Below are 12,367 nucleotides of genomic sequence, written 5' to 3' on the forward strand. Positions count from 1 at the left end.
AGCCAAAGGCCCTGAAGAAAAGAAATTCTTTAATTGTTTATTCATTAATGTTAGGACCCAGGTTAACAAACAAAAGGCGCATAAGTGTGATCTAAGTGGTATTACTGAAACCTGATGATTCCTATGTTAAAATCAATGGTTATAACCTCTTTAGAAAGGAGTGAGTGGGCAAAAGGGGCAATGGCACTCCTTGTTTCCAGGTCACTGATAACTTAGAAGAAAATGATCTTGTATGTTTATGGATCCATGTCCTAACAGATAAAGCCCAAAAAGGGATATTATTGGTGTTTGCTACAGAGCACCAAATCACCCTAGGGAACAGGATGATTGGCTCATTATGCGTCTATCTATAATATTTAGGGGGAAAAAGCATGATTATAAGTGACTTTAAATTTGAGTGACACATGCTGAAGGTCTACTGCTTCCATTACTAAAACATCCTTGGAATGTATAGGTTTTTTATAAATGACAATTTCCTAACTCAAATATTGTTGAATCCAACTATAAGGATATTTCAGGACCACCAACCTAGGCCACCTTACGAGCCTAGCAAAGCAGACAACCACTGCTTGCTGTAGTGGATGAATAACACTGTAATTCCAAATTAAAATCCAAGGAACAGGTTTATTTTAGCATAGGTACAGAATTCCACACTTTAGTGATCAATTGGGATGTAACAGGCCAATGAATTGGTTTCATGTGTATAAACAAAGGTAAAAACTTAAATCTTGGAACACTCTTTTTATACCGATGATGACACTCTACTTTTATCAACCCTCTGACTTGTTACGTAATAATAATTAATATTTATCACCATATATAAAATTGCACATTAAATTATATAATGTTTATCTATTTATTAATAGCTTTGTATCATTTGGTAAACTGGATGCAAGCAAACAGTGTCTTCTAATATTGTTAAATATATATCCAGGAACAAAGAATGTAGGCCATACTTACAGGATGGGGGATAAATTTGAGAAAGTTCAGAGAAGAGCCACAAGAATGATTAAAGGATTAGAAAACATGCCTGATAGTCATAGACTCAAGGAGCTCAATCTGTTTATTTTAACAAAGGGAAGGTTAAGGGGTGATTTGATTAGTCTCTATAATTACCTACATGGGGAACAAATATTTTAACAAAGGGCTATTCAGTATAGTAGAGAAAGGTATAACATTATCCAATGGCTAGAAGTTGAAGCTAGACAAATTCAAACAGGAAATAAGGTGCAATTTTTTAACAGTGAAAGTAATTAACTATTGGAACAACTTACCAAGGGTTGTGGTAGATTCTCCATCCCTGCCAATTTTGGATGCTTTTCTAAAAGATCTGCTCTCGTAATTATTTTAGGGAAGTTCTGTTGCCTGTGTAATATAGGAGGTCAAACTCAATGATCACAGTGGTCCCTTCTGGCCACGTATACTGTGATAACTGAATCAATGAACTATGTGCCATATTTTGCTATCAGTCCAGCGTTGTAGCTCATGTTCCTGCTTCACAGTGACAGTTCCTGATTTCTTTTTTAAGTAAAATTATTTATATAAAGATCTTTCTTCCTCCTCCAAAAAGCCCCCCAAAATCTTGTAATGCAAGTCAGCAATAAGGTGGTAAGATGTGTCCATATTTTTTCCATCAGAGGGGCATATTCTATTCTGGTGTAAACAAGTGCAATACCACCGATGTCAGCAGAATCTCTCTAATTTGACCATGGCTGAATTTTGTCTGAAGTATCCTTAATAGCCTTCAAATACCAGCATATATGCCCCACACAAACACAAGCATGCAGCTCATTCCACTGACAGTTTTAATGCAGATTGATGGCAAAATATGGGGGACCACTGGCTTCCTTTCTGTTGATGCCACTCGTGTCCAAGGTGAAAAAATGTTTCAGATATCACTATCAGTAATTTGTATTTTCACTTATATCCCACTAAATAATCAAGCCTAAGTAAATATCCAAATCCCATTAATATTATGTCTAAGAACTGTTTATCGTTGGTCCAATCACAGAATAAAGAGCTGGGAAATCTTAATATTGCTTCTGTTAGTGGCTGACTTGATGTCCCTAGGCAAACACATTTTCAGAAATGTTTACAAATTTTGTGTACCCTAATTCTCTGTTCACTAACTTTGGGAGACCAACTTGAGACAACAAATGTCTGATTTTTCAAGTGTTTTCCCATGAAGATCTGTGGGTTTCTCAGCATCACCAAAATTCATGCACAATGGCCCAGGTCCCCAAAGTTATTTAGGGACCTAACTCTCAGTATGTCTCAAATTGGGCACATAAAATTAGTGAAATCTCCTGAAAATGTGAGCTTTGACCTGTCTATATGTCAGTTTTTCCATATTCACAAGGGTGTTGTGCGGATTTGGTCACTGTTTGAACAGTTTATTAAAGATATAAAGTGTGTCATTAATATTAGCATGACACTTTACAGTTGACCAGCATTAATGAAATCAGCATTTTTATTCTTAACACTAGTGATATTAATTCAGGGCTTGTTTGTTTAAATAAATGCTTGGCTTCCCAGAACAGGACCCCCCCCACACATTCATTTGCATATGGTCTTACACTTTATATGGTCTTACACCGTTTGTAGCTTTCATAATGTATATCTGCCATTGGAACCAGACATGTTGTTTCCAAAGTTTGATTCCTTAGATGGCCAGTGGTGGCAATTGTGCTCCCAGAATGCACTGCCCAAATTTGGAAGGGAATAATTATAAGGCATAAGTTACAGTAAAGATGTTGATGTAAGCAACTGTTGCACAGGCTTACTACCTTGGAGTTAACTTTGATTCTTCTCTCTCCTCCCCTCATCCAGACGTTTTTCTAAATCCTTCTGCTTCTTTCTCTACTATGTTCCTATATTTTTTCACTTGCTCTCAATCTCTACTGCCTGTTGGTGTTTCCACGAGACTTCTTCCACTTGGTTACCCAAGAATTCAGTCTGACTCCAATCTCGTCATTCAGGTTCCTTTATTTGGCATACAGCAAAGCTACGCCGAGTTGATCAGACTCAAGCACGGAGTGGGTATAGTGCATACCACACATCCAAAGTTACAACAACAAACCTCTTCCTTTACATACATTTACACATTATAGTGTATTTACTATGCTTTACATTAGACATTTTGGGATTGGCTTGGTCACTTTGTAGGAACCAATCCCTATACAGCATGCTCTACTCACTCACTGTCCATGCATAACTTACTCTTTATCTCATCTTATGTTTCATGCTTATCTTACACTGCACAAGATAACAATGGATAAGTGGTTTCTTGGGTGATCCCCCTTATCTTAGTTAGTATAGATAATCTGTTTCCAGCCTGCTGATCCATTTACCTCCTTAATCCTGTCTCCCAAGAAATGAGGCCTAACCCATGTTCAGTTACTCATGTCATGCCAGGTTTCCACTGTCAAGACACTAATTCATGTTCTGATTATCACCTATCCTAAAACTGCAACTTCCTTCTCTCTGATTTCCTATCTCTTCCCTCCAATTCATTCAAATCACTGTTGCACAAATTATTTTTCTTTTCCCAACCATTCTCCTCTATTTGAAAACCTTCCTAGGTTTTCAATCACTGGCTTAAATTTAAGCTTCTCCTCTTCTTTGTGGCATTCCATAGCTTAAAATCTTATATCTCTGCCTTCTTTTCCTATACTTCTCCAACCGCTCCCCTCCCCACCTCTTTCACTCATACCTGTCTGTATACTTTCCCCATTATGCCTGGAAAATCCTTCCATTTAAAGATGGCTTTGCAAAGCATAAAAAAGATATTGTGCCTTTTCTTTAGTTTATGATATAAAAATAAGCCCTTAATTTTTTTTAAAGTTTTATTTTTTAATTGATTTGGTTGTTTGCTTGTTTATCAGAAATTTAAAAGCAGGTCTCTTGTTTTGTTGGATGTCATTCTTGGAGGACACAGACATGTTGTTTGGGAGATCTCGGTCCTCAACTGAAGGGCTAAGGGTATTGAATTCCTTTAAAAATGTAGTTTTCTTCCAACTCTTTTTATTTTAGTATTTGAATGAATGCGGTGTTTAAAAAAATTGTCTTAAAAAAAATCCCACCCCTTCTCAATTAATAAGGTTTCACTTCATGATTCACTGCTATCCTAATCTTACAAATTCTTTAGCCATCCATAGAGACTTTCAGGAAACACAGGTGAGACGACCTGAATTGCTATTAATAAAAAAATAAAAATAAAAATCCCTTTTAAAAAAAATAGTATTTGAGGCTTCATCATAAAGAAGTAAAAGGGTACCAACCTAATTATTTATTCCTTTGCAGGTCATCTTCAACATTATATAAGTGTATTTGGGTAGCAAGGATTACAGTACAGTGAAAACTGCTTAAAGTGACCAATCAAAGGACCAGAAAAGATCCTGTTATTTAATTACTGCCACTAATTAGTAGTATTATAATAAAAGTAGATAACTGTACTACGTTTGGGTAGCCTCTTAAGAATGAAGATTGCCTGAGGGCAAAAACTTGTACTGGTGTTGCTGTCCCTTGCTTCATGTTGCAACTACAGTGCAAAATGTACTGGTTTTTCATCATAATTACTTATATTTCTTGATAGCACTTAATCATTTTCCTGAGTTGCTACTCCTTTTTACATTTCTTGCAAGAAGGCCACTGTGCATTTAAACTCATATTGCTATTTAAATATGGAACCACTGCTCTCCCTATCTATCATTTACTGCAAATCATACTTTATTTTTTTTCCAGTCTACCCATGTGGAAGTGAGTGAGTAGAGCAGGTATTAGGCAATCAACAAAACTATGGCATAGGGACACAAAACCGCACACATTGCTTTATTTTTTATAATGCTTAAGAAATAAACGGTTTTGAACTTACAATATTAAATATAATATTTTAGTGATATTGAGATGTTTCAGTTAAAATTATCAGGGAGATTACACTGAGAATAAGAATTTTATGCAGCCTTTGTGAATTCTCAATAAAACTTGTTAAATGTTCCTAAGTAGCATGTAATTTGATGACTTTGGAATTGTAATGACATATGATACATCACTGATGAAATATTTTGCTTTTTTTGTTTTGTTTTGTTTTAGTCAATTGAAGAAAATGAAGTGTATTTGCCAAATGATGAACTTTGGCTCTATGAAATTGATAGTGGGTTATGGTAAGCCATTTTATTTATATTTAATGAATTTGCAAAATGTGCTGTTCACACCTGAGTATTATTACCTATGGTAAAAAGACTATTTCAGATACAAAATGAGGTCTGTTTCATGTTTCTTGGCATTAACTAACCTGCCTTCATTAAGTGTAAAAATTGACTATCTGATGTATGTATTTGAAAATTTCTTCAGATAAGAAAAGATTCATGCACAATCATCTTTTTTCTGAGGGATGTTTCAAATGTTAATTTTTAAACATTCTTTAAGACTTGTTCAATTAAAAGAGCCACTTATGTATTTATAGTGGCTAAATGAACTCATGTTAAAAGGAATATTAAATACGACAAGATTAGGGTGCTTGATCTATTTAGGATTACTTCCTTTTTGTTAGTACTTAATCGTGTCATAAATATGTTTGCATAGATAATGCATTTTAAACATTTAAGCTAAAACAGATTCAAATCTTACACATCACTAGCAATATAATATAATATTTAAGTCAAATCATATTTATACATTTTGGGGGGGTGGGTCTAGTAGCAATGCTGATTATTAAGATTGCCCAATACTTTCTGTTATCAGACCCTGTTTTTAGTTGTTTATAACTTTGCCAAACTTTAGCCATATGGGCTGAAATTTTCCATGGTGGGTGTCTGCATTAGGATGATTATATAGATATAGATATATTTATTTTAATTTAAGCCAAAATGGGTCCAGCTGTTTCTGAGAACGAGGCTAGGGAAAAATATGCTGTTTTGCCCAAGTTAAAAAATTATTGAGCCCTTATCTTTGAAATGCTCCATGCCTTGGAGCAGGGACTTGAAATTTGGCAGGGGGATGGCTTTTGTTTCACGGATGTGCCTTTTGCCATCCCTGTGAACATCCGCCCAAGTTTGGCCAATTTATAAACATTTGAAAAACTGCAGTTTGCACATGCTCAGTAGAGATTTGCTACAGCTTCACAGCAAAAATCTCCAAAGATTCTATCCTCACTGTGCCCTCCTCCCAGAGCAACTCTGTTTCCCATCCTGTTATATCTCCTACTACTACTTTGCTTTTGATGTATTGTGGCTTGTTTAGGAGCAAAATTATGAGATTTAATAAATTTACTAAACTACAGGACAATGCACCTAATGGAAGGAGAGCTACCTACCTCCATGTCAGGAAGTTGTGGAGCTTGCATTAATGGGAAGCTGTATGTATTTGGCGGATTTGATGATAAAGGATACAGTAATCGGGTATTGTATTCTTTTTGTTCTGGAGTATATTGTAATTAAATGACTACTAATGCAGAACTTCATTTAACAAAGCAATGAGCACCTTGCATTTAAATAGAGGGAGAATCTAGGGGTGAGATTTTGGTTTTCTTTTAGAAAAGATGTAGTTTAAAAGACTTTAAATTGTAGATCTGATTCTTCAGACCCTCTGCATCTACACAACTCCTATTGACTTCACCGGGAGTTTTGACTGGGGTAAGACTGCAAGATAATACCCAGTATGTTTTGGTTTTTATTTTTGTTTCTAAAGATTGTGAGTATTTAAAAAATTAATCATATTTCTATTGGAAAAAATATGTTTGCAACCATAATTAGATTTACCTCACATTTGTCATTTTTTCTTTGCTCTTTAGTGGGCAAGTGGCATTTGCGTTTCTAGGATAGTCCAATAACAACTAGTTAACGTGAGTGCTAGTTTCCCTGTTGATTGCAGGTAATTACATTCTAATAAGGAGTAAAATGGGGAAAATAGGTTATTCAGTGGATTAATATAATGGAAACCAGAATTTCAGTCTAGATTAATAAACAAGTGAAATGAGTTTGATAGTTTCAGTCTAATGCTCTGTCCACAGGCAGTATTGATTGTAATTCAGTGTACACAGAGACTAACTAGGTCAAGGCAAAAGTGCTGCAGGTTAGTTGAACTAACAGGTGAAATAGGGGTACCCTTGAAGTCTGGCAAAACTCTTATTAACTTCAACAGGGCCAGGACCTCAACATCAACATCACCTAAAGGGCATTGGCAGAGCTCAGAGAGGGAGATTCACTGCTTCATCCTGCACTTTGCTTGTGATTAGTCAGTGAATAAATCTTTTACAATCATAAGCATTACAATTTGTCAGTTTCACTCAATTTCTTTTTATAAGAAAATGATTGTTCTTTTGCTCTTTGTAATCACATCTATTGCTGATTTGTGCTTGATTTTTCAACATTATTTACTACATACTAAAAATATTATAATTTTTCTTTTAAGCTGTATTATGTTAATTTGCGAACAAGAAATGGAACCTATAGGTGGAAAAAAATTACAAACTTTAAAGGTCAACCTCCTACACCACGTGACAAGCTTTCCTGCTGGGTGTATAAGGACAGGTAATACATCAAGAATATTTTTAATATCTATTAATCAAAGGGAAGAAGTGTTATATTACAGGTAGAACACAAAAACTGGAAGTCCAGTTCAGACTGTGACTTACTGTCTGACCTTGAACAAATCTCTTAACTTCTGTCTCTCAGTTTTACCACCTGTAAAATGGGAATAATCATACTTACCAACACTAATTTATAGAGACGTGAGATTATTTTTAAGTGCTTTGAGATCCTTGGATGCAAAACCCTATGCAGGTGCTAAATATTACTTTTTATTTATTTGGTCAAGTTAATTAAGAATTTTTCATTACTTATGAAATTACAAAGGTTTGCTATAAAATATATTGTAGATTTGGTATAATTTCAAATTATATGTGTTTGTAAAAGTTCTGACAATAAGAAAGGGTATTTCAGTTAATAAGAGCCAAGTTGAGAATACAGGGTAGGTACTTGTATTGTAAATGCTACTTAGCACATTTAGCCAAATTGATTGTAAAAGTACTTTTAATTATTTATTATTTAAAAATATTAAACTAAAAACAAATGTAAATTACAAATGTAAAAAATTACATATTAACCATGAAAGGTAGCTATGGTGGTAGAATTGGTCACTGAGAAATAAATCAATTGTGTATATATGGGCTATTTTCTATAAAAGCTACTGTAAACAAATAAAGAGTTACATGATATATAGTGAACAAAATAAATCATTCATTCATTTATTGATTTCTGGACTCCAGGTCATCCAGGGTGTGACACACAACCACATGAAGTCTCTCAGTACTACATTTTGGTTTTGAAACTCTGATTTAACTGCAAGATGTATATAAACATGTATGCGGCCATACACCTCTTTTTAGCTGTTGGTACCAGGATGTTCAAGAGCATGAATTAATCCATTCCAAGTCAAATTTAATTTATATACTGAATGAAGGATCTACCCATTTCAAGTTGAAGTATGTGACTAACTCAACATTTTTGTTAAATATAAGTGTAGCAAGGTGTCAGTGACCCTGCCCTGTTTCTGCTTCTTTCTCTCACAGAGCCAGTCAGAGACCCTCAATTCTGTAACCACTGGTGGAAGTTTATTTATAAGTTGTGCTCCCACCACCTTTTCTCATACGCAGCTTGTCCTCTTAGGAGCTAGACCCAGGAGGGAGGAGCCACCACTCTGCTTCCACTCCCCAGCTCCCTCTTCCTGCTTCCTTCCTTTCAGCCCTTTATACAGCCCCAGGCTAGTTGAGCTGGCAGCTGCCTCTAATTGTCTGATTAGGTGCTGGTTTTCTCTAGCCAGCTCCAATTTACCTCCCTAAATGGGAGCTGGTGTGACGGGGTGGACTCAGCAGTCCTTGCTCAGCACCCTGTCACAATAAGTATTTTGGGGAAACTATGCTCCATTTTGAAAATCTGCTGTGAATTCTCAGAAGATATCTGAAGATGAGTGTTTCTTAGAAGCTTACACAATACTGGGAAATATATAAAGAGCTTGTAACTCTGCTTTCTTAGGGATGCCAGTCTTCCATCATCCCTTTTAACCTCCCTTGTGTACAAAACCGTTATCAAATTATCACCTCCCAACACAAACAACTACACAACCAAACATCTGCAACCTCTAGTGGTGAAGAAAATATAATCTGGTAAAGGAGTGTGTGCAGAAGGGTGAAAAGAGAGCAGAGTTATGCCTTGTTCTGTGCTGCATAGTAGTTGTGGTAATGGTAAAGTTGTGTGTGGAGTAGTAGAGTGGAGCTTAACTTCATTTCCTCGTTTTTGTGTTTTTGTATCAGACAGGGTTGCTACATACATACACATCAGCTTCACAACAAAATTTTTGTGTGGTAATTATATACAATATGTAATGCTTTTCTTTTATGCATTTAAACATTAACAGTAGAGATAATTGACTCATATTTCTGATGAGCTGCAGCATTTAATTTTTATTTTATCAAAATATCAAATGGAATATTAATTTAAAACAAATTAAGTACAAGTTCAATACATTTTTTTGTTTTGTTTTGTTTCAGATTAATATATTTTGGTGGTTATGGATGTAGGAAACACAATGAACTGAGTGATTGTTTTGATGTTCATGATGCCTTTTGGGTAAGAGATTTTTTACTGTTTAGAATAAATAGTGCCTTCTGATTGTTGTAAAATATTATTAAATACAGAAAATTATTAAAGAAACCACAGCTAATAAAACAAAGGGCCAAATTCTGTCCTGGAATAAGCAGATTTAGCTCCATTGAAAAGGAGATCTTAGGACAGTATGGTGCATATATTGGGTTTTACAACACCTGTATAGGGTAGACCTACTAGAAGCTGATGTCTTCCCTTTGTGTAGCAGGTAGCATCTCTGGGCAATATTCTGAGCCTCCTAAAGGGAGTGATGGATAGTAATTAAAGTTAATGGAAGTGCACCTGGCTTACACCAGGATTGGATATAGCCCAGATTTTTCCTTTTCTCCATTTTTTTTTTTAAACCTAGAATGTGAAATCATGGCCTCATTGAAGTGGATATCACATTTCCCATTTACTTTGATGGGGCCAGGATTTCACCCAGAGATGATTATTTAGAGATACTTCATAATGAAAAGTTTTGGTATATTAATGTTCACTTACTTTTGTTTGAATAGTTTCCACTCTTCAGAGAAATCTTCTCATAATGTTAGTGGAGCAAAGTTTCCAATATCTGTGTTATTACGGAGCTACAATAATGATTTCATACAATAGGCTGTAAAATGCTTTCTATTTTAAGCTCAGTTTTGCTCATCTCAAGAAACTCACAAAAAATGTCCTTTTGGCTTTATATTTTATAGCTGAGTTTTATGTCACTGGAGAGTTTAAAAAAATGTGTGAGGTTGATGATACATGCTGTTTTGAACTTATGGATAATTGAAAAACAGTGGTATTTCACTTTTTGAAAACTGTTCTAATTTTTGTTATAGTTCACTCATAAATTCAAACTAGATTTATCATAATTCCACATCTACAGATTACAGTAATCTCAGCCAACATGTAAAATAATCATATTGTACTGCAGCCATTTGATATGAGACTCTTCCTTTTTTAGTTTGTTGCTATTAGATTGCATCAACAGTAATACAGAATTGAATCTTGTAAATCTAAATCACAATTGATTTTTCAATTTATTGCGAGTACCTAAGACTGGACTCCCCCAGATAAAGTAAGACCAAAGTGCTGTTAAAGTAGAAAAAGGGAAATAGATCTATTCTAATTAGATGCTTCCACTTACAAAAAATTCTAGTACTACACTCTTTGAAATAATGGTAGGGAATTTATAGCCCCATAGCTGTATCTAGCCACAAATACCTTCCCTTATTTCCCTTAATTTATTATCCAAAGTAAACACCTTTGTCATAAGATGCCTGGAACAAGGTTCTACCTGTTTTCCCATGGTGAATTGTTACAATATCCATAATTAGAAAATGACTGAGGGAGTCTGTTTAATCATTGTGCATATTCAACTGTTGTTGCCATTAATGAGAGTTAGATACATGCCAGGAAGAGAACAGACTCCTTATATCAAATGTTAGTATTAACCTATAAGAAAATGTCTTACTAAGGAATAAAAACCTTTTGATTATATAAAGCATAACTTCCTAAAAGTTTAATGGCGATATTTTCTAAAGTGCCTAAATGATTTAAGAGACAACATCCTGTTTTCATAAGTGCCTTTGGCACGATGGGGCCTAAATCCCATTGACGTTCAATGATACTTAGGTTCCTAAATATTTGTCAATTTTGAAAATTTTATTCTGTATTTTTAAAATAAAAATAAATGCATGCCTGTGCTTACTCTGATTAATTTATTTTCTGTTTTTAATTTGTCTTTGTCAAGTGTATGCCTAAACTCTTTTGACAAAACACAGGGAATATTAGAGTAAGTTAATTAAAAATATAATTTTAGATATTTAACTCTTCTCTTTAGGAAGGGCAGATATTTTGGGGATGGCATAACGATGTTCATGCTTTTGATACAAATACACAAACTTGGTTTCAACCAACAATTAGAGTGAGTATTTTTTAAATCTTTAATCATTCTATAAATTTCTGTAACTCTGTGACATTCCCCTCTGCAATCTGGACTGGTGTATTGCTGTGTCACCCCAATCCCTCAGTCTTGGAGGCCATCTTGCACTTGCTCTGCTGTGTAAACCCCCATTTCTGGGTCAGACCACGCACAGCCTACAACAAGCAAGCTGCTCCTAACTCTGAGTGAGTGCCTCTAGCAAGCCACTCATGAGATTATGTAATGGTATGACCACAGCCAACATCCCCAGTCCCAGATGCAACCCTAGGAACTGCCATTTTACAATGTTCAGTGCTGCCCACTGTACACTACAAGCACATTTGTTTGTCAGTTTATCAAAGAGATTGATATGCACCTGCCTTGTTACTTCAAATGGAGTCTCTACACATCTTAAACCACATGCACTGCTTTAGATAAAATAAACAAACAAACAAATTTATTAAGTACAGAAAGATTTTAAGTGATTATAAGTCAGAGGAAAGCAGGTCTGATTTGATCAAAAGTAAATAGAAGGCAAATCACATTCTAAACTAAGTGTAACACTTTCAGCACCCTTACAATCTTAGATGATTGTCACCACAGGCTGACTGATCTGCTTCAAACCAGGCCCTCCACTGGTGAGCAACGCTTCAATTGCTTGATGTTGTTTATAGAGGGGAATGGAGGAGAGAGAGAGCAAAAATGTCCCTTCTTTTTAAAATGTTCATTCTCACCTCTGGGGCCTCACCCCCTTCAAGGTCAGGTGACAAACAATGTCCATGAATGGTTTCCTTCATGTCCTGAGTCACTG

At 35.2% G+C, this 12,367-nt stretch overlaps 1 protein-coding gene across 1 annotated transcript in view; it reads left to right on the forward strand.

Annotated features, from left to right (window-relative positions):
* The window catches only part of KLHDC1 (kelch domain containing 1), a 60,347-nt gene that overhangs the window by 2,789 nt on the left and 45,191 nt on the right, over positions 1 to 12,367 (forward strand). The window contains exons 2-6 of the mRNA XM_067554730.1: positions 5,092 to 5,162; positions 6,281 to 6,398; positions 7,411 to 7,529; positions 9,548 to 9,626; positions 11,476 to 11,559. Of these exons, the coding sequence (XP_067410831.1) occupies positions 5,092 to 5,162; positions 6,281 to 6,398; positions 7,411 to 7,529; positions 9,548 to 9,626; positions 11,476 to 11,559 (471 nt within the window). The remainder of the gene's footprint in view (positions 1 to 5,091; positions 5,163 to 6,280; positions 6,399 to 7,410; positions 7,530 to 9,547; positions 9,627 to 11,475; positions 11,560 to 12,367) is intronic.

Source organism: Emydura macquarii, unplaced genomic scaffold (genome assembly GCF_026122565.2).
Source record: "Emydura macquarii macquarii isolate MOO-44397 ecotype Brisbane River unplaced genomic scaffold, CSIRO-AGI_Emac_v2 contig_1551, whole genome shotgun sequence".
NCBI classification, from domain to species: Eukaryota; Metazoa; Chordata; order Testudines; family Chelidae; genus Emydura; species Emydura macquarii.